Below are 22921 nucleotides of genomic sequence, written 5' to 3' on the forward strand. Positions count from 1 at the left end.
TGTGTATGTGCAGTTTACAGTAATAAAATCACCACCACGTAACTTGGGAAATGCAGCTTTATCAGACGCTTAGCACTCGCTGCCCTGAACCTTCTCTGCTGCCATCCTGAGAGGGTAGGATAACCTCTCCCCATCTTGCAGATAACTTGTATCCTGAATTACACGATGAATTACTACCTTGCTTTTATTTATAGTTTTACCACATGCAATATGCTGTTCAGGTTTACCTGTTTTGGTAATTAATTATGGAGATGAGATCCTTCTAGTATTGTCTCACGATGTGCTTTTTTTCGTTGTTCAGCAATATGTTTTTGAGAGACACCTGTGCTGATGTATGTAGTTCTTTCATTTTGACTCCTGTGTTGTTATCTCGATGGATAGTTTAATTTCTCCATTCTGAAGCCAGTAGACTTTTGTGTTGCTTCCTTCAGCGAGTCTTTCCCTCCAACCTCCCACCATTGTGCTGCAGAGACTCTTGGAAACCCTGTATGTTCACTGATTTTTCACTTTTTGTTACCCTTGGACACTTCATCCTCTGGAAGCCAGCTCTTCTCCTTTGGGCATCTGGAGTACCGCTCTTTCCCACTGTTAACTCTTTTCTCTTTCGCAACCCCTTCCTGGTGCTTGTGTTAGTCTTTCTGACCAATAAATATTGGGGTCCACCTATACTCGTTCTGTAGGCTAGACCATCCCCACCTGTTTTCTTTAAATATCATCTGTAAAATGAGCACTCCTGAATTTTTATCACTAGCATCTTCACCACCCCAGATCCAGACTCATTTATCTGATTGCTCTTACTTGGCATCTTCATTTGAATTGTCTAAAAAGCATCTCAAGCTTAATGTATGTAACATATATACAATGGATAACTCTTATTTCACCCTTGGCATTATTTCCCCTAGTTTACTGCCATTCATCCAGGCAAATAGCTTGGAGTTATCCTCCTTCTCCTCTTCTTTTACGTACAACACTGAATTAACCAGAAAGTCCTGCTGACTCTACCTTCTAAATATATTCCCAGTCTGAGCTCTTCTCACCCTCCCTACTCATACAACCAAAGCTACCGTTATTTCCTTTTTCGGCAGGAACTAACGTAAAAATCTCCTATCTCTTCTCCCGGCTTCCATCCTCTCCCCTGCTGCAAACTTACTGTCCACAAGAGCCAGAATGCTCCCGAAAATACGAAATAAAGTGTGTCACTCTCCTGCTGGAATCCTCCAGTGACTTCCTACCACACTTTGTATCAGAGACGTGCGTAATCTGACGCACACATCTTCAAATCGTTAGTCAGCTCACAACTGGAGAAGTTCTGTGAGGCAGTAATGGCATTTCTTCTCGAATTTTCTTTCTTGATCTATTCTAAGGCATCTATCTTTCCTAACTTCATCACTGTATGATATGTATTTATCTCTCTAATTTGTCTTGGGAGATTAGAAAAATTATAAAACATCTTTTAAAAAAAAATTTTTTTTAAACACAACATGGTTATATTTTAATATACAACTGAAAGACAAAACACCATAGTAAATTGACAGCAATAAAATACGATGTTTCGGGACTTCCTTGGTAGACCAGTGGCTAAGACTCTGAGCTCCCAATGCAGAGGGCCTGGGTTCGATCCGTGGTCACGGAACTAGATCCTGCATGCCACGACTGAGAGTGCATGTTGCAACTAAGGGTCTTGCGTGCTACCATGAAGATGGAAGATTCTGTGTACTGCAGCTAACACCTGGTGCAGCCAAATAAAAAATAAAATACCATGTTTCATTTGCATTGCATGACAAATGGTTAACATTCTTAGTCATAAATGAGTTCTAAGAAACCAGTAGAAAAGACATTGACTCATTAAGGGAAATGGAAAAAGAAAGAAGAAAATGAAATAACACAAGTGACTGCTGCTGCTAAAGTCGCTTCAGTTGTGTCCTACTCTGTGCGACCCCACAGACAGCAGCCCACCAGGCTTCCCTGTCCCTGGGATTCTCCAGGCAAGAACACTGGAGTGGGTTGCCATTTCCTTCTCTAATGCATGAAAGTGAAAAGTGAAAGTGAAGTCGCTCAGTCGTGTCCGAGTCTTCGTGACCCCATGGACTGCAGCCTACCAGGGTCCTCCAGCCATGGGATTTTCCAGGCAAGAGTGCTGGAGTGGGTTGCCATTGCCTTCTCCACAAGTGACTAGTAAGGATTAAAGCGTATGTGAAGGTGACTGAGCTGAGCAATAAAACAAAAAGCAACTTCTTTGTACTATGATAATTAACAAAGATTAAAAATCTGGCATTTGTGTAGCTTGAGGAAATAGCCACATTGACACTGGAGGACAAGATTGGTGAGGTCCCATAGTAGGGGAACATCTAGTGTGAACTCAAAAACTATAAATTTAAAGCAACACCTGTCTTAATACTAATGTTGTGGCCCCCCAGATGGTTTAAGAGAAAATTGGTTCTGGACGAGATCAGAGGTTTATCGTTTGACTTAAGTGGTGGTGTCTTAATTTCTAGGAGTTGAGGCGCGCTGAGACCATTGGTCGTACTCTCATATCTCCAGCTGTTTCTGGGAAAGACTTTGTGAGAACTGAAGGCACCTTGATCTTTGAGCCTGGCCAGAGGACCACTGTCCTGGACGTCACCCTCACGCCAGAGACAGGGTCTTTGAATCCATTTCCTAAACGCTTCCAGATCGTGCTTTTTGACCCCAAAGGGGGTGCCGGAGTTGATAAAGTGTACGGGACCGCTAACATCACTCTCGTCTCCGACGCGGACTCCCAGGCCTTTTGGGGGCTCGCGGATCAGCTGCAGCAGCCCCTGGACGGCGACATTCTCAACAGGGTGCTCCACAGCGTCAGCGTGAAAGTGGCCACGGAGAGCACAGATGAACAGCTCAGCGCCGTGCTGTATTTAATAGACAAGGTAAGAAGCCCTTGCGAGTGTTAGCAGTTTCATCCTTTTTTTTAAAGACCAAAAGCCACATACGGTTATCGTATCAGTTATAATGAATTTATATGGTAGAGTCAAATTTCTGAATCTCAGAGTGGAATTCACCATATCTGACCCTGTGCTTTTGCTTGGATGTGACTGGTGCTGGTTTGGAAGCTCAGAGAAGGATGAGTTCTCTACCGCAGCAGTAAGGATAGACCGGTGTCTGAAAAGAGTCTCCAGAGATCAGAAGCTCCAGGCTCTTTCTGATACTTCTAGAAACTGCATGGACATCTTCTGAGATTGTGTGCAGTTTTTCTAAGTCCATAAATGAGGACTAGGACTAGATTATATGGCTCCTCTAGTTGAAGTGCCATGAAGCTGTTGCCCTTTGCTTGTTCCCTGCTCCTGCTGGGCGCTGGAAAGAATTTACTGTAGGAAATGATGTTACTTAAATTTTCTAATGATGAAATAGTATAGTACTATTACAATTTGATTTAGGCTATGAAGAGGGAAAGAATGCACAGTAACTGTATTTTAGAAGAGATATATTAAGAAAGCTACATGTTAATGGTTGAGAATCAACACTTATTTAACTAGAGCTGTCAGGTAGTACATCTTGATTTTTTTTTTATTTGAATCTGTCATGAATAATGAAACTGAATTATGAAAGAAAATCCTATGGAAAAAATGTAATTAACTTTTTTTGAGTAACCGTTAATAAACAGTATAAGTGCTTCTCATATATTAAAACAATTTATGTGAAATAGGTAACTCGGCAATTATTAGAGGCATGAAATATATGTGAAGTGTTCTAAAATATTATAAGATCAAGTAGAAAACATTATTTGTATTCTTAAAAAGAAAATGATTTTATTTCCACTAAAGTTGCCTTTGCTCTGATTATTTTCAAATCCTGTTATTGTTACCAAATTTTTTCAATGTTATGGCATATTGTTTTCTTGAAGCTATTTATATGTCAATACTGAAATCTGATGATTCAAGTAACTTGACATCATTCCGTAATATTATACATTAAAATATATGTTATATCAAGAAAACTTAAAATTTCTAATAACAGAAAAGCCTTGAAAAAATAGAAATCTATAACTTGTTCAGCAGTGGGAAAACTCAATAACATAGAGACAACAGTTTTCTTTTTTTTTTTGAGACAACAGTTTTCTATAAATTAACCTATAAATGCAATATAAGTACTATCAAAATATCAGTAAACTATTTTGGATTTTTTTAAAAATAATCAAAATGATGAGTTCACCTGGGAGAACACACATCAGAAATTTTATGAAAAAGATGAAAAATGATAGGAACCTTATTCTTCTCGATATGAAAATATGAAGTTACAGTGATTAAAACAGGATGAACTGGTGCTGTCACAGATATTCAGATCAGTAGAATAAAACAGAAAGTGAAGAAATAAATCCAATTACATATGAAAGTTTCATATATTATAAAAGTGTCATTTCAGGTCAGTGTGTCAGTTCAGTTCAGTCGCTCAGTCGTGTCTGACTCTTTGCAACCCCATGGACTGTGGCATGCCAGGCTTCCCTGCCCATCACCAACTCCTGGAGGTTACTCAAACACATGTCCATCGTGTCCGTGATGCCATCCAACCATCTCATCCTCTGTCATCCCCTTCTCCTCCTGCCTTCAATCTTTCCCAGCATCAGGGTCTTTTCCAGTGAGTCATCTCTTCGCATCAGGTGGCCAAAGTGTTGGAGTTTCAGCTTCAACATCAGTCCTTCCAGTGAACACCCAGGACTGATCTCCTTTAGGAGGGACTGGTTGAATCTCCTTGCAGTCCAAGGGACTCTCAAGAGTCTTCTCCAACACCATAGTTCAAAAGCATCAATTCTTTGGCGCTCAGCTTTCTTTATATTCCAACTCTCACATCCATACATGACTACTGGAAAATCCATAGCCTTGACTAGACAGACCTTTGTTGGCAAAGTAATGTCTCTGCTTTGTAATATACTGTCTAGGTTGTTCATAGCTTTTCTTCCAAGAAGCAAGTATCTTTTAATTTCATGGCTGCGGTCACCATCTGCAGTGATTTTGGAGCCCAAAAAATAAAGTCTATCACTGTTTCCATTGCTTCCCCATCATTTGCCACAAAGTGGTGGGACCAGATGCCATGATCTTAGTTTTCTGAACGTTGAGCTTTAAGCCAACTTTTTCACTCTCCTCTTTAGCTTTCATCAAGAGGCTCTTTAGTTCTTCTTCACTTTCCGCCATAAGGGTGGTGTCATGTGTGTATCTGAGGTTATTGATATTTCTCCCGGCAGTCTTGATTCCACTTAGTGCTTCATCCAGCCCAGCATTTCTCATGATGTACTCTGCATAAAAGTTAAATAAGCAGGGTGACGGTATACAACTTTGACGTACTCCTTTTCCTGTTTGGAACCAGTCTGTTGTTCCATGTCCAGGTCTAACTGTTGCTTCTTGACCTGCATACAGATTTCTTAAGAGGCAGTAGTTATTATTCTGTAAATGGTGTTGATACATCTTATTTAACCATTTGAAAGTAAAATGATGGCTGTATCTCCATGTTAAACCCACTCCAAAATAAATCCCAGACAGATCAGAGGTCTAACTGTAAAGCTGAAACCAGGAAAGTAGTAGCAGAAAACATGGATGAATCACTTTTAATATAAAAGTTTATATTGAGGAAGTGGGGAAGTTCCTTCTAAATAGAAAAATGCAGAAGTCATAAAGGAAATGATAGATAAACTTGACCACATAAAGTTTAAACAAAGTTTCTCTTTGCATATACCACAAGAAAAATCAAAAGGCACCTCAATTATAGTCAAAGCTATAGTTTTTCCAGTAGTCATGTATGGATGTGAGAGTTGGACCATAAAGAAGGCTGAGCACCGAGGAATTGATACTTTTTAATTGTGGTGTTGGGGAAGACTCTTGAGAGTCCCTTGGATTGCAAGGAGATCAAAGTAGTCAATCCGAAAGGAAATCAACCCTGAATATTCATTAGAAGGACTGATGCTGAAGCTGAAGCTCCAGTACTCAGTGCTTTGGTTACCTGATGCAAAGAGCTGACTCATTGGAAGAGACCTTGATGCTGGGAAGGATTGAAGGCGGGAGGAGAAGGGAACGACAGGGGACGAGATGGTTGGATGGCATCACTCAATGGACATGAGTTTGAGCAGTCTCCAGGAGATGGTGAAGACAGGGAAACCTGGCGTGCTGCAGTCCATGGGGTCACAAAGAGTGGGACATGACTGAGCGTCTCAACGACAACAACAATATATAGTCATTTATATCTCAATAAAACTGGAGGGAAAAACTAAAAAAAAAAAAAAGAGTGCCTAATAGGTGTGAGGAATATTTGTACAAATACCTGTATAATGAGTATTTAAGCATTACTTATAATAACAAGAATTGAGAAAACTAGCCATTAAAAGGGGCCTGCCATATCCCTAAAATGTAACATGTTTTCACAATTTAGACATATAATAATTAGAATAAGACAATAATGAAACAAGCATTGAAAATATAGGATTGAAATTTTAACAATAAAATATAAGGTGCCAATTAACTTTGAATTTCAGTAAACAAAGTATTTTTTAGTATAAATGTATTATAGATAAAAATAATTTTTATTCACAAGCACTATTTGGAACATACTTATATCGGGCAATTATTGGCTGATTATCTGAAATTCAAATAGAATCACCTATGCTTTATCTGGCATACATTCATATGTCCCATATGTATTTCATATGTACTCAGATTCAGAAGTGTAGGATAGGATTTCCAAGTACTGATAGAACTTTGTTCTATAGGGTATCGTATTTTAAGTGAAATTGTTTCATGTTTGTAAGTTTTATTATCTCCCAGATTCTCACTTCTTTGAACTAGAATCTGCTTTATGCTATATATGTCTTTCATAAGGCTGTACGAATTGGGATAGATGTAAAAGTGAGTTTAATTTTGATTCATGATATTTATTATTGCAGTTAGAATTAAGTGACCCATGCAACCCTTTGGAGCTTTATCTAGATATTATATAGAAAATATTCTTGTGATTGTGCCTTCTCTTTATAAAATGATTATGCTTTTTAAAGTTCAAATGTATTTGACATTTAAATGTCAAATATAGTTTTGACACTAACTTCTCTTAAATTCTTAATAGGTTCATGTTTATTTTTGTTAATGTTAGTAACTGGTAATAAAGAACACATTATACCTTACATATCATTTAAGCAGCTGGTTTTGTAAGATACAGTTTCATACTTGGGATTTTTTTCCAGATAACTGTTGAAGGAAAAAAACAAGCTTTAAGCATTGAAAGCCGAAATCTTTTCTATGAGATCCTTTGTGCTCTCGTTAACCCAAAGCGCAAGGACACTAGGGGATTTAGTCACTTTACTGACGTGACGGAGAATTTTGCCTTTTCTCTACTGACTGATGTTACCTGTGGCTCTCCTGGTGAAAAGTAAGTATCTTTTAATATAATACCATACCTTACATGTATTCCTTTACAGGTTACAAAGTAATAAGAATGCAAATTGACATTTAGATGATGCAACTAAGGCTTATACAATCAATGAATTGTACCTGATGGGCAAATTAAGTTAATTATTTGAAGAAAACATAGAAACTACATCCAGAAAAAATTAATTTATACTGTCAGTAATGTATTCTTCTTGTTTTGAAGGGTCTTTTAAAAATAAAACGTCTTGTTATTTACTTTTTTTTATATAATGAGTAGAAGATACATTCTGAATAGAAAAAAAAGGATGAGTCTAACTTTTAGAGTATTTTAGGCCATTTTTAAAATTGTGGCAACATATACATAAGACAGATTTTAAACTTTAAACTATTGTTCTGTACTTCCTAGTAGCTCAGATGGTAAAGAATCTGTCTACAATGCAGGCAGACCTGGGTTCAATTCCTGGGTGGCAGAGGTCCACTGGAGAAGCAATGGCAACCCACTCCAGTTTTCTTGTCTGGAGAATCCCATGGACAGAGGAGCCTGGCAGGCTACAATCCATAGGGTTACAAAGAATTGGATGTGACTGAGCGGCTAACACTTTCACTTTCAAACTATTTTTAGGTGTACAATTCAGTGACACTTAATATATTCACGATTGTTGGGTAACCATCCCCAGTATGCATATCCAGAACTGTCATCTTCTCAAATTAAAAATCTCTACCCATTAATAACTCTCCACTCCTCCTTCCCCCTGTCCTGGGAACCTCTATTTTACTTTTCAATCTCTATTCAATTTGCCTATTCTAGCCATCTCATCAGCGGAATCATGTAATATTTGTCCTTTGTGTTTGGTGTACTTTGCTTAGCATAATGTTTCTTCAAGATTTATCCATGCTCTAGCATGTGTCAGAAATTCACTTTTTTAAAAAAAATTGTTTTAATTGCTGTATAGTTGATTTTCAATGTTGCGTTTCTGCTCTACAGCAAAGTGCTTCAGTTATACATATGTATATATTCTTTTTATGTTCCTTTCTCTTATGGTTTATTACAGGATGTTGAATATAGTCCCTGTGCTATACATTGGGACCTTGTTGTTTATACATTCTGTACGAGAATAGTTTGCCTCTGCTAACCCCAAACCCCCGACCCATCCTTCCCCTGACCTTTGGCAGCCACAGGTCTGTTCTCTGTGTCTTTGAGTCTGTTTTGTGGATAGGTTCATTTGTGTCTTTTCGATTCTACATAAGTGACATTATAAGTGATATTATATAGTATTTGTCTATTTCTGACTTACTTCACTTAGTTTGATAATCTCTGAGTCCATCCGTGTTGCTGCAAATGACATAATTTCATTCTTTTTAATGGCTGTGTAGTATTCCATGGTATGTATGTACTGTATCTTCTTTATCCATTCATTTGTTGATGGTCATTTAAGTCGTTTCCATGTCTTAGCTATTGTGAATAATGCTGTTATGAACATAAGGGTTCATGCATCTTTTTGTTTTGTTTTTTTTTTTTTTTTTTTTTCAATTTTTTTTTTTTTTTTTTTTTTAATAAATTTATTTATTTTAGTTGGGGGCTAATTACTTTACAATGCATCTTTTTGAATTATAGTTTTGTCTAGACATACACCCAGGAGTGGGATTGTTGGATAATATGGCAACTGTGTTTTTAGCTTTTTGAGGGACCTTATTAATATTTTCCATAGTGGTTGCACGAACTTACATTTCCACCAACAGTGGTTCACTGGTCTCCATCAGTTTGTACCTGGTCATGGGTGGAGAGGTCAACAGTGGCGGCTTTTAGCTCCAAGTCACCAGTGAAGATGTGGATAGAGAGATGAAGAGATGAGTTTTTATAAGCTGTGTGGGTGGCCTATATGGATTGAGATGTTTTAATAGGTGTTTTAGATGCAGAGGTCTAGAGCCTGAATGAATGGCTGGACTAAAGATAAATATTCAAAAGCATCAATTCAAATATGGTAAAGATTTTTTTAAAAAGAGTATATAGCTAGAGGGAAAAGTTAGCCCTTACCTTTTCCTTTTGTTTCTCAAATCTTCTATTTAAAAATTAAAAAATAAAAAAATAAAATGGAAAGCAAGTTAATCTGCCTATTTGGATATATGTTGTATTTTATGTGCACAATTTATTACTGTGATATTCTTGTTTTAAAATATGGTATAATAAATGCTATTAAACAAAAAAATAAATAAAATAAAATTCTCAACTCGATTTCCCATGTTAGGGGCTTTGACGAGGTATTTGTATCCATGATACAATTGTATATACTCAGCATCACTTATGGCCCATCTAACTTACTTTTATCCATATTTTTTCAGACAGGTTTCAGGTATGATTTATCTTTGTGTCTTTTCAATTATTTGCAGACATGATGCGTCCATAGAAAAACATCTATCAGATTTTTTTGGAGGACTGGTTACAAAATACAGACTCATAGAACCTCTAGCCTCCCCTAGGCAAGGATTTTGATTTAGTAAGACTGGGATGTAATGTAGAAATCTGTATTTTTTTTTTTTTTTGCTAGGCCACTCAGCTTACAGGATCTTAGTTTCCTGACTAGGGATTGAACCCAGTGCCCTGCATTAGGAGTTCAGAGTCTTAACCACTGAACCACCATGGAAGTCCCTAGAAATCTGTACTTTTAAGACAAGCTTCAAGGTGATTTCAACACACACTGAGGTTTAAAAAGCAGTTTCACTGAGCACAGGATCTAGTGCCTTGGGGTTGTTGTAAACAGAATCATTAAATGGATAAAGATCCTGTTCAGGGCCATTTCTTTTATCAGACACATGGTTAAATTAGAAATGCTCTGATGGCTTAGAAAAGGGTGAGGTGAACTTGATGAGAACTTGGCTGTAGATATATAAGGTTTATGATGCTCTTGATTATAAAGCAGAGAATTTCAGTTGAATGGTGCATCCTTTCTCACCCTATCGCACCCATGCTGATGTGACTAACACAGAAATAGACATTTTATAGCGCAGATTCTGATACCTGTGAAACAACTTTCAAAAACCCATGTTTCAGATTTGAAGGGGGATCAGGCAAGAGGATACAAAAAGTTCTGTGCAAAAAATCCTAACAATTCACCATAAAAGAACTGAAAGCATATTCTCTTTACTGCTTCTGGGTAGGTCGTATCATGGTTGTACATAAAGAACAGAGCTCCAATGTAATAGATTTTTAACAATGTAATGGATTTTTAACAAATGTGAGTGGATATATGTATGCAAATACATGCCATTTTAGCAGAACCTTTGCTTTTCTGTCATAGAGGCAAAACCATCCTTGACAGCTGCCCGTATTTGTCCATACTTGCTCTTCACTGGTACCCTCAGCAGATCAATGGGCACAAGTTTGAAGGAAAAGAAGGTGATTATATTCGAGTTCCAGAGAGGTTATTGGATGTTCTGGATGCAGAAATAATGGCCGGGAGAAGCACGTGTGAATTAGTCCAGTTTACAGAGTATAGCAGCCAGCAGTGGTTTATGACTGGAAACAATTTCCATGCCCTGAAAAATAAGGTAATCTATCATTTAAAGAATTATGTGGTTAGAATCTGCTTTTTCCTTTGCAAACATGCTCCTCAGGATACATGCCCTTGATCAGACTTATGGTAAGTGCTACATATAGTAAGCTAATGATGAAACATGTCCCATCTTTATGAACTCTTTGTAGAATGTTTAGGCTCAAAAATAGTTGCAGATATTTCCTTCATGTTTTATTGAATGAAATGGGGAGAAAGTGGGAAAAAAAAAACATAGCTTTCATTAAAGCTATATCCCACTCCTGATGAAGACTGACAATGAAAATGAATATTATCACTTGGAGACTGGTCAGTAGCTGGAGTGAGACAGGTCTGCAGTGGAAAACCAACCAGATACCCTGTATTCTTAAGGAAAAGTGAAAGTGAAGTCGCTCAATCATGTCCGACTCTTAGCGACTCCATGGACTGTAGGCTACCAGGCTCCTCCATCCATGGGATTTTCCAGGCAAGAATACTGGAGTGGGTTGGCATTTCCTTCTCCAGAAGATCTTCCCGACCCAGGGATTGAACCCAGGTCTCCTGAACTGTAGGCAAATACTTTACCGTCTGAGCCACCAGGGAATGTAGATTCATAAGGAAGCTAACAATTAATAGTGCCAAAAGTGACGAGAAAAATGAAGCAAATTTCAGAATGGGAGATCCAGTCTTGACATTTAATTTGAAGATGTCGTTACATTTTCGGTTCTTTCTGGCATTACAGGTATTATCTTTGAGTGTGAAAGGTCAGAGTTCACAACCCCTGACCAACAGCAATGAGATTGTCTACAGGATTTACGCTGCCGAGCCTAGAATTGTTCCTCAGACTCCTCTGTGTCTCCTTTGGAATCCGGCTGCTGCGAGGTACTTGTTAATAATTCTTTAAAGTCAGCATTTGTTCCTTCTTCATTCCGGTACCATTAAGCCCAGTTTTTTTGTACTGAACATAGATGGTCTGCAGTGAGATTTTTAGACTGGAGAATCACCTCTACACTAAATGAGCCAAAGCAGCATAGGAAGTGGTCTAGCCTTGGGCAGGTAGCAAATACAGCCAAACAGTTTAAACAAGTGTATAACACATTACCTACTCCTTTATTATTACGACTTCTGTGGGACATAGCGTGAGTTCTGCTCAATTCAGATAACCTTCCTGAGGTTACTGGTTAATTTATTGAGCAAGGGAAGAAATTCTTTTGACTCCTTCCCTCTGGACTTGTGGTTCTGGATCTGATGCTCTATGTCTGGAGGGATCAGTACGGATTTACAATTCTAAGCCATGTATGACTTGGAGCACATCTGGGGACTAAAGCCGGCACAAGAAGGGGAAGAAGACAGCAACTCTTCCTTTGACTCCCTTGGCCTCAGACCTCATTTTTCTAAGCAGTTCTCTCCCTGGGAGCTCAGCCGATGTTGTAGGGTCAGGCATAGCTGGCCTAGAGAGTTTTGAGTTCAAATCAGTCACTAGATTCTGTTACTTTCAGCCACACAAGGTAAAATTCTGAAAAGATTCCACAGCTTAGTTGGGTAACTCAACTGTCCTCTTCAAACGCCAAAATTCTGGCTAGTCTCTGTGGGAAAATAATTTTCCTTTGAAATTCCTAATGTCTGAGGACAGACTTTAAACCTAATACATAGATACTCTACAATCCTCAATGTATAATTACTAATGAATGTTTCAAGCTTGAATCCGCTGTTGGAGTTAAGAAGTTTCATGTCCTTAGAAAAATAAGGGGATCAAGAGGAACTAGAACTGAGTCGTCACCGAGGGATGCTCAGAAGGTGTGGCATGCGGCACTGTGTTTGCTATAATCATGGCAAACTTTTGGTGCTTAAGGTCAAACCTTATAGAAGGAAACACCGGAAAGAACCCTAGAAAACATGTACGTAATATAACTGGCTCAAAATCGAAATGGGTGGGGAAGGAAGTACTTCGACAAGCAAGTAATTTATGTGGTTCAAAATACAGGAGTTGCGAAAAATGGGAAAGGGTGAACACTGCACATTTTTGGCTGTGTTGACCTTTTGTTACTCTCGAATGCTAGGGAAGAGTACTTCCTGTTGAATACCTTGGGTTTGTCTGCTTTAGATGAGGTGGGAACTAGCAGTGCTGGATTGAGAGGGTCAGCTTCTTCAACACTGGCGATGCTTTCGCAGGTTTGGTTGACATTTAGGCCACTGTTGGAGGTGTCTGTGGGATCTGCTGTTTCGTGTCTGGGACAAGATGTTCCCTCCAGTGTGTCTTCTTGAGCACGTGGTCTGCTTCCATCTTGAGTAAAGGACACTTAGGTTCAATAAATTATTTTTTCTTCAAAAGCCACCTCCACATCTTGAGTGCTGATGAAAGAGGAGTAGTGATGATTGTGTTTTTGCCCTAGCTGGTTGTCCGACAGTCGGTTTTGCAAAGTGGTTGAGGACACTTCAGACTATGTGGAATGTGCCTGTTCATACATGTCTGTGTACGCGGTCTACGCCCAGACTGACAACTTGTCTTCCTACAACGAAGCTTTTTTCTCTTCTGGATTTATATGTATTTCAGGTGAGTTACAGTATTTTTGAGTCAATAATTTAAAATATTGATGAGAATAAAAGTTTTCCCAGGGTCCTTTTATACAGATGCAGATATACTGTAATTCATCAACACTATGAGACAATAAACTTCTTCATGGTCTTTTTTTGTTTTTAATTTTCTTTTTTTGGCTGCCTTGTGTATTGTGTGGGATCTTAGTTCCCTGACCAGGGATTGAACCTGTGTCCCCTGCATTGGAAGCACATAGTCTTAACCACTAGGCCAGGCAAGTTCCCTCTCATGATCCTATTCATTAATTCATACAGCCATTATTTATGGAGGACCAACTTTGTACTGGAGAGAAGGCAAGAGCAAGATATAGTTACAATTCATCAGCAGTGTATATACAGTACAATATGAGATAGAAGTTAGATAGTAAAAAAGAGTTATAGTTGATAGTGTTGATTTAGAAGGCAGATCCTACAGTAGATATCAGGATTGCGTGAGATAATATAAATCATTTTGTACTTTCATTAAAAAATAAACCTACCCCATGGATTGATTTGTATTCTGCAGTCTAGAAGCTCTAAGTATATTCAACCACTATGTTAAAGATAAATTTTCTTTCACCTTCTATATCTAGGTCCCGTTTCTGGCAAGAATAGGAACTTGAGTAGGGTCAGTGTCCATCAAACGATTTACCTATAAGTAAACTTTGAACAGCTATAGAATTATTCTCATGTGCTGTTTTGACTTTATGGTTGGGAGTCTGAGAATTCCTTACACTATATTTCTATCCCCATCCTTCCCGATTCTGTGCCCCGAGTCAGCTTTTACAGCTCTACAGCTGCTTTTATGAACAATATGCTACACAGAGAACTGGGTATAAGGTAACTGTGCCTGTATTCAAATCCTGGTCCTGCCATTGCTTAGTTGTAAGACCTGGGGCAAATACCTCAGTCTCCCAACCCCAAATACATGATTTTAAATTGTGTTAACAGGGTGGTAGATATACTAGCTCAGACAATCTGCCTCAATGATGTTTGGTATGTAAATATGATTATCATTGAATGCTTAGTGTGCACACTGTCCCCTAATAATCTTTATTGATATGGAAAATTTTGTGTAGGTAGAAGCATGTAATTAATTGTTCTTCTTTGTCCTGGTTGTTAAAATCTTTCCACTGTAATTTAATATTCTTTGTCCTAGTTGTTAAAATATTTCCACTGTAGTTTCACTTTATAAAGTTATCCATTTTCCTTAATGTGTCTTAATTCTAAATCTTAGATTCAATAGCAGATGTTAATAATTTCTTATTCTTAATAACATCTTCCGTAAGAATGATGGTTCTTGCTTAATAGATTCTTCTAGGTATACATAGTTCCAAAATCAGATGGCGACACCCTATTTTATTTTGATGCAATCTGTTTAGAGGAATTTCATAGACTGATGAAATAGAACCAAAAGTTACAACGCTGAAATAAAATCTAGATATCATCTCATACATTTCCATAGAGACATAATTCTAAGTGCTAATATAACCCACAAAAATCCCTTGCTTGTTCTAAATACTCAACATCAAAGCAAAGAATTTTACAAACTAAAGAGAGAATGTTATCTGGAATTTTTAGAAGACTAGCAGGACTTTAAGATATTTTCGGAGAGAATTATTAATAAATATATATGTTTGCAACTCACTCTTAAAAAGGCTAAATAGATTTGCTCATGTATTTGAAAACCAACACCCAGATATTAGTATCTACTTTATTATTTTTGACTTGGAGTCATGTTTGAAATGATCAGTTTCTCCCTCCTCTGTTCATGACATCCTGTAACATGGATTGCACGTTCGGTGGTTCATGAGGCGGTTCTGTCTTTGTGCTCAGTTTCTGGGGAGGCTGATATTACATTCCTCGGAAGGCCCCCAGAAACAAGGCGAGAGATTTTTCCATATTTTACCTACACACGCTCTCATTTAAGTCAGGCCACACCAAATATCCCTTTGAATTTGGGAGCATTCTAACTCTTTTCATGAAATGTGGCAAGTCAAATAGGAATTAAACCATTGTTTAATAAAAAAAATTAAGATAGATCACAGTGTATCTGTCCTAATTCTGGTTTACGGTTCTGGTTACTCTACTAGAGCAGAACAGTTGAAATGATCCAAGTATGTGTAATGGGTATGTAAGCCAAAAAGTTGAGTAATCCTCAATTTGGAAAAGTGAAAGATTAGGATATATACCTGTGACTTTTAAAACTGTAAACCAGTTTATCAAATTGCAGGAAAATTAAACTGAAGTTATCTACTGAAACTAAAACCTATAGAGAGGAGAAGTAAATGACTGTGCACATAGGTGTAACGTTATGAGACTCACCTCAAAGGGGGAAGAAATACAGCTTATAATAACTTTAGGTGATAATGCCATAATCTTATAGTTACTAAGGAACCTAAGCATGCTTCTTACTATTTGGAGAATAATGTCAAAGAAACCTGCTCTGCTTGCCATAACTGTTGATGTTGTCCTGTCAAAGGCAGACATCGGATTAAAATCATCCTGATTTGATTTTGAGTACAATTTGTATGGCCGCCTGAGCTTAATGAGACCCCTACATCGCAAAATCCACTTCATCATTAACATCAATATGTGAACTCGGTCATGTTTGATGTACCTGTAGGAGAGTCTCCTATTTTGAAGTGCTTTTCAACTGAGATTAGATTGCAGATCTCACATTTGTTTCATTTTTTTTTTCCTTTTTGTTCTCTGTGGTGGAGAAATCCTTTAACACATTAGTCAAACTAAAGCTATCCCTTTTAAATAACTAACAGTCTTATTTACTCTATAGATTGCTAAGTATATAAATGCCAACACAATGTCATTGTTTAAAGTAGGTAACAGGAAATAAATGTCTGTAAATCGCTAAATACTTAGGTTTGCAGGGTAAATAAATCAGCACAATCCAGAGTTCTTTGAAGCATGTGTATTCTTTTGTTTGGGTTTATTAAACTGTAAGGGCTTCCCAGGTGGCTCGGACAGTAAAGTATCTGCCCGCAATGTGGGAGAACTAGGTTCCACCCCCGGTCAGGAAGATGCCCTGGAGAAGGGAATGGCAACCCACTGCAGTATTCTTGCCTGGAAAATCCCATGGACAGAGGAGCCTGGTGGGCTACAGTCTATGGGATTGTAAAGAGTCAGACACAGCTGAGTTACTAACACTTTCATTAAACTGTAAGAATATTCTAGTTGTGCCTTTTATATTTTATAAGCTGATATTTTGATAGTTTTTCTAGAGAAAAACTTTATTAGATGCCACCCATTCTTTTGAAATTATTTTTGAAGATGAGATATTTTCTAAATTTCTGTGTCACATTCGCCCCAAAATATTAAGTTCATATTCACACAAATCATTGTCCTAGGACAGCCATTATCATTATGGGGAGAGTATATCAAAAGTTTCATTCTATCCAGTAGGGAGTTATTCACAAGAAGAATAGAGAAAGATGTGTAAGAGCTTTTGAAAAAACCAAGCAGTTTAAAGGGGGTAACCACAGGTGATTGAGAAGTCAGAGAGCTTCGTCTAACTCTGACATGGCATAAAAATGTAGGATTTATCTAGCTAGGTACGCATAGGTGTATCGTTTAGGATATCCCTGGCTGCACATAACCGAAGACAAGTCAAATATACTGAAAAAGCAGATTCACTCCCAGGATTGATTAGTTCAGCACCTCAGTGGCATCGTCAGGAGCCCAGCCTGTTATGTTTCTGTTTTGCTCTCCTCCAAGCTTTTCTTTTATTTTCTCCACCTCGCCTCTACATGGGTCTTGAGCTGGCTGCGGCAGCTCTGAACTTCCCACGACTATGTCTGGGCTTGCCAAGACAAAAGCACTTATTCGGATCCTGTTTTAAGAGCAATGAACAACTGTGCCAAAAACCACCCAGAGTGTTTCCCCGCACCTGTCTGACCAGAGCTGTGTGGTGTGACCCTTTATAAACAGTCCCTTCACAGTTTGACACACGGTCTCCACTCAGGGCTTCTTCGATGATGGAAATGTTGTGCTCTCTTCAGGGTGGCGGCTACTGACCACATCTGATTATTGAGTCCCTGAAATGTGGCTAGAACAGTAGGGACCTGAATGTTTAATTCTATTTAATTCTAATTAATGAAAATCTACATGGCCCTATGTGGCTAGTGGCTATTGTACTGAACTTCACATGTTACCCGAAGGCTGGTCTCCTGGTAACCTCACCCCTCTGGAGTAAATTTTTCCCTCTAATACATAGAACTTGTGTGCTGTCAGATGTTGCATATGGACTTCTGTTCAACCTAGTAAACTTGTCCAGATTGACGGCTTTGTTTTCTTGTCCTTAGCTTATTGGTAGCTTATTGTCCCCTGTAACCCAGGGGCATTGTGCTGAAGGGAAGGTTGAAGGAATTTGGGAATTAGTAGAGATGAGCAACAGAAATGTTAAAAAGGTGATAGTTACAGCCAGCATTAGGTGGAGGAATAGAAAAAAGCCTAAGGTAACAGGTGAATATCTGCTTTAATAATCTAGCGGTCATCTGGTTTTTTTTATGTTTATCCATAGAGGTGGTGTTAGTGATAAAGAACCCGCTTGCCAGTGCAGGAGACATGGCTTTGATCCCTGAGTCAGAAAGATCCCCTGGAGGTGGGCAAGGCAACCCACTCTGGCATTCTTGCCTGGAGAATCCCCTGGACAGAGGAGTCCAGTCTACAGTCTATAGGGTCAGTCTACTGGCCGGCTACAGTCTATAGGGTCACAAAGAATCAGGCACAACTGAAGTGACTTAGCACTCACACATAGAGGAGACAGAGAGACATAATAAACCAATATAAAGTTTATTAAAATTTTAAAGGAATTTTCATGGGAAAAATGTAATATTTGACTTCTGGAGGATAAACTTTAGTTATTTTGAAAGTATATCCCATTCTTAAGGGATACCAAACAAGAGTTGTTTACTAGATATGTATGTTCATATATAAACATTACATATATTTATGCACATACAAGCATTCAAATATTGTATAGATAGATAACAAGATCTTTGGTCCTCTTTGGTACTAACAAAAGAATCTAGCTGTTCTTTAGAGTTTTTCATATCTAAATCAAAGATTATCAATATTATCATTTTGTTAAGGGTAATTTATCTTCGCTCTTACTGTCTAATCATATAGAAAAGTCATTTGTGTTAGTAAACTGATTAATTTTTTTTCCAATGAAGTCTGTAACCTACATAGTGCTAGGAAAAAAAAGTAAATGAAGATTATTCAATTAGTTACATGTTTGTTTTTCTGCCTAGTTGCCAAAGAATCAATCTCTAAGAAACTATTTAGAGTTTACCTTTAGGTAATACCTGGAATTGTTATGCTTAATTTTTTAGAATTCCTTTTAGAATTATAACTTTTGTACTATGTGATTTACATATTAAGGGAATTTAAACCAAAAAAAATTGTTAGTTTAAAAAAATCTGGCTTGTAAATTTAAATTTTGTATGCTAAATATAGCTCTTCAATACCAGAGGAGAAAAATAAAAGATAAATACTTAGTCTTTAGGAACTTGGTAACCAAAGTATTTATTTCTTTACCTCTAAGGTATTCAGTAACTCTGCCAAGGTCAGTTGAGGCTAGGCTGCTTGAGGCTTGTTTTGCTGAATTCTTTTTTCCTAAATAAAAAAAGCACTTCGATAACATCATACATTATAGTTACAGGCTGTTAGGATCCAGCCCATTTTCCTGCCACTGGCTTTGAATCCTGGACTGCCACCAGGGGTCATGCTAGCATTTTTAATTAAAGCTTAGCAGACTTAATTAAATATTCTTGATCTGGTCAAGTTTAAGTGTACTAAATTTATATCACGAAATGGGAGTGGAATGGAGAATTACCAAGTTAGGGGGAAAGGCTGTGAATAAGCTCTTTTTGGGAACTAGAAAAAACAGTTGATTCAGGAGTATTTTTCCTTTGCCCAGCACAAATCCTCTTGCCTCATATTGTTACCATCCACCACAGTAAGCTCACAGAAAAGCACTTATTTGTCATCATGCGGCCTACAATGAAATGAGACTTGCAAGGCCCTGCTCTTAAGTCAGTGTATTATACACACAGAGATACACACACACACACACACACACACACACACACACACACACCACACACACACACACACACCCTCTCTCTCTCTCTCTTTCACACTCAACTTGAACTTTGAGTTTGAGGTGGCTCTGATCATCATAGAAATGCAAAGTGTACATTAGTGAGTTTGGAGCAACAGCTTCAATAGTTTATAAGCTGCTTAAGCAAAGATGCAGTTTCTGGGTATACTGTATATCTTTGTGGGTGGATTTGAGAGGCAACCTCAGGACCTGCACACCTGTCCCAGAACGCCTCATGGCAGCCTTCCAAAAAGATGGATTACTCCGGATCTCTTGGCCAAATTTCTAGGCCAAAAGCCTTGACTAAATGCAGAGCCTCACTTCCTGTGTGAAACTTTGTCTGCCTTTTGCAAACGTAAACATGCTGAGAGCTTTTCCCGAAAGGACTTCTGAGAGGCATTTCTGTGCTGACGAGTAGTCACAGACCCCACGTGGGCATTTTGCAGCTGCCCAGTCAACTTATGCCAACGTGTGGTGTGTGTTCCATCACTTCAGAAAAGATAATGAGGAAACAAAATAAATGCAGCTTCTCCCGTTTGCCAGGGGGCCGTTGATGAATGAGATAATGTATGTAAAATACAGAGCAGAGCAACAAACACAAGCCAGTTGTTATGTATCAATACTTCCTCGACAAAATAACCCCACTGAGGGTGAGAGTGGAATAAAAGGCTCAAGTGATCAAGCAGATATGTTGCTTTATGCAGCACATTTAAATTTTTAAAAGTCAGGAAATCTTTAAAATAGGTATACATTCTGCATTTAAAACCTCATAGTAGGTTCCCTGGCAGTCCAGTGGTTAAGACTTCTTCTTCCAATGCAGGGGGGTGTCGATTCAGTCCCTAGCTGGGGAGCTAAGATCCTGTATTGTGGCCCCAAATCCAAAACATAAGCAATATTGTAACAAATTCAATAAAGACTTTAAAAATGGCCCACATACAAATTCTTTAATATTAAAATAAATTTATACAAATTGCAAGATAAAAAATTTATGGGTTAGCCCTGAGATTCTAATCATCCCCTTGAAGTAGTGTAGGTAGGTGAGTTCAAGTAGATTCAAAGAAAATAGGAATAATGTTTTTCACACCACTTAGAAACGTAGATATTTAGGTTAAAAACCATCTTGGAGGGAAAGAACACATTTTGTTCCTGGTTTTGGCACCCAGAAGTGTAAGGTTACTTTTAAAATTCATAATCACCACTTTTGTAATTACCTAACTATTCTTAGTAGATAAAAGGGGTAATTACCAAACCTGAGTTTTGGTAGCATCAATCCCAATTTTATGCCTGAAAAATCCTATTCACCTCCATAAATATATCTATTTAGCCAAGGCACCCATTCACAGAAAATTTAGATTGGAATTTGATTCTCTTCTTAAGCAGTAATACTTGTCTGATGGAAACAGAAAATCAAAAGTTTAATGAAATTATTAATCAGCTTAATTTGTGCTCTCTTTTTAGTAGGGAAGTAAATAAGTAGATATTTGAAATGTAAAGTTACCCTTCGGGCTTAATTGAGAAGTGTGAGGATTTTATATGTCTTGTCAAGTGGAGTGGGTTGAAATTGAAGCATGAACATCCCCAGAGATATTGTACTACGAGACCTTGTATGTAAGCACAAAGATATTGTGCTTACCTTTTCTGAAGAGTTAACCATGCTCCTGTTTGTTCATGGATTGTAAAACCACACACGGGCTCTTTTGTTCCTGCAGGTCTCTGCCTGGCTGTCCTTTCCCATATCTTCTGTGCCAGGTATTCCATGTTCGCGGCTAAGCTTCTGACTCACATGCTGGCAGCCAGCTTAGGTACACAGGTAGGAGAGCGTGGGATTTCCCACTTTCATGCAATGTTCATTTCTTCTGTGATCCTTGAGCCGAGTGTATAAGTAAATTTCATCTCACCTTAGTTGAAATAAGCTTGCTTAGTTTTGTAGTGGAGAAGGATGAAGAAGGAGACCCGTAACAACAAATGAGCGTATCAGGTCTAAGCAGTGTAACATTTTTGGGCTCCTTTATCTCTTCTACAGATAGTTACCTTAATATCACTGCTTACAAAGAAAGTAGCTGCTGCTTATTAAGAAGCATCATGTTGGCAATTTATGTATGTAAATATATTGTAAATATATATAATGTATATATATATTAAAATTAGCACATTTTAGTTTAATCTGAATAAAATGTGCTGTGTTACAGATCCTTTATATGGAGGGCATTAAAATTATACGTACTTTAAGACATCTGGATAATATGCTTTGCTTCATTCAGTATTATAGAATACAATTTGGTAGACCATTCTTTTTTGAAAAGCTGTCTGTGGCAGAAGAAATAATGTGAAAAACACTGAGTCATTCATTAGCATGCATTTTAAACCATATAGTTTTTAAAGCCCAGAAGGCAGATCGAGATGAAATTAAATGCCTTTTCTGTCCTTAAGGTACTCACAGTCTAAAACAGTAGATGTGTATACAGATAACTCTAATGCAGTGTGATAAGTGTAAACACAGACTATGTGCAAAGATATGTGAGGACTTAATTTTTCTGTGAAGGTTAAGAAAGTCTTCCTAGAGGAGGTGGTATTTGGGCTGAGCTCAAATGAAAAGTTCCCGCAGCTTCTTGATTAGTGGTGAGATGGGCATAGACGTTAAGTATAAGTAAACAGGAAAAAGCATCATCACTTCTACTTGAAGGCTGTAATTATAGTTCTAGATTATAAGAATACACTATACAGTGTTATTATTGTATAGCTAACTATACAGTGTTAGTATTGTATAATATTATACAGTATTATTTATAAAATAATACTATTTTATAAAATTTCCTCTTTTTTGGATAGTGGGTGCACTTCTACAGTGCAGAAAATGCTGTTTCCTGATTCCTTGCTGATGTATGCATGATTTGATTTATGTAAATTTATTGTGCTGTATGCTTAGAATTTGCATGCATTTTAAGATGCTAATGGCATTCTATTGAATTCCAGGCAGAACTTTTAACAATATTATTAGAGGAGGGGCTGAAACATAAACTGGAAAATTATTTGGAACACTGGCCTTCTCTTGCCTTTTTTGCTCCCTGAAGTGAAAATGACATGAGTAAATTTCATCACTCTCTTTTTTAGGGAACAATTAACTGCTGAATTCTAAGTAGAAGATCCCAGATTGTGCTTTTAAAGTACCTGTGAACTATGAGAGGTAACAGCTGTTACCAAAGAGGGGTTTACATTGAGTTTGACAAGGCTATTTATATTGTCTTGGTAACTATCTTAGCTGTCTGATCTTGCCTTTGCTTCTTGTATTTAAGATCTTAGAAAACCCGCCTTCCATAATT

The 22921-nt window shown here is 37.8% G+C and overlaps 1 protein-coding gene across 1 annotated transcript in view; it reads left to right on the forward strand.

Moving 5' to 3' along the window:
• ADGRV1 (adhesion G protein-coupled receptor V1) overlaps positions 1-22921 on the forward strand; it is a 537185-nt gene that overhangs the window by 224416 nt on the left and 289848 nt on the right. Inside the window, exons 78-83 of the mRNA XM_081504948.1 lie at positions 2496-2903; positions 7196-7380; positions 10676-10925; positions 11649-11788; positions 13300-13460; positions 21311-21411. Of these exons, the coding sequence (XP_081361074.1) occupies positions 2496-2903; positions 7196-7380; positions 10676-10925; positions 11649-11788; positions 13300-13460; positions 21311-21411 (1245 nt within the window). The remainder of the gene's footprint in view (positions 1-2495; positions 2904-7195; positions 7381-10675; positions 10926-11648; positions 11789-13299; positions 13461-21310; positions 21412-22921) is intronic.

Source organism: Giraffa tippelskirchi, chromosome 6, assembly GCF_054371585.1.
Source record: "Giraffa tippelskirchi isolate mGirTip1 chromosome 6, T2T-mGirTip1v1.2.pri, whole genome shotgun sequence".
In the NCBI taxonomy this organism is placed as follows: Eukaryota; Metazoa; Chordata; class Mammalia; order Artiodactyla; family Giraffidae; genus Giraffa; species Giraffa tippelskirchi.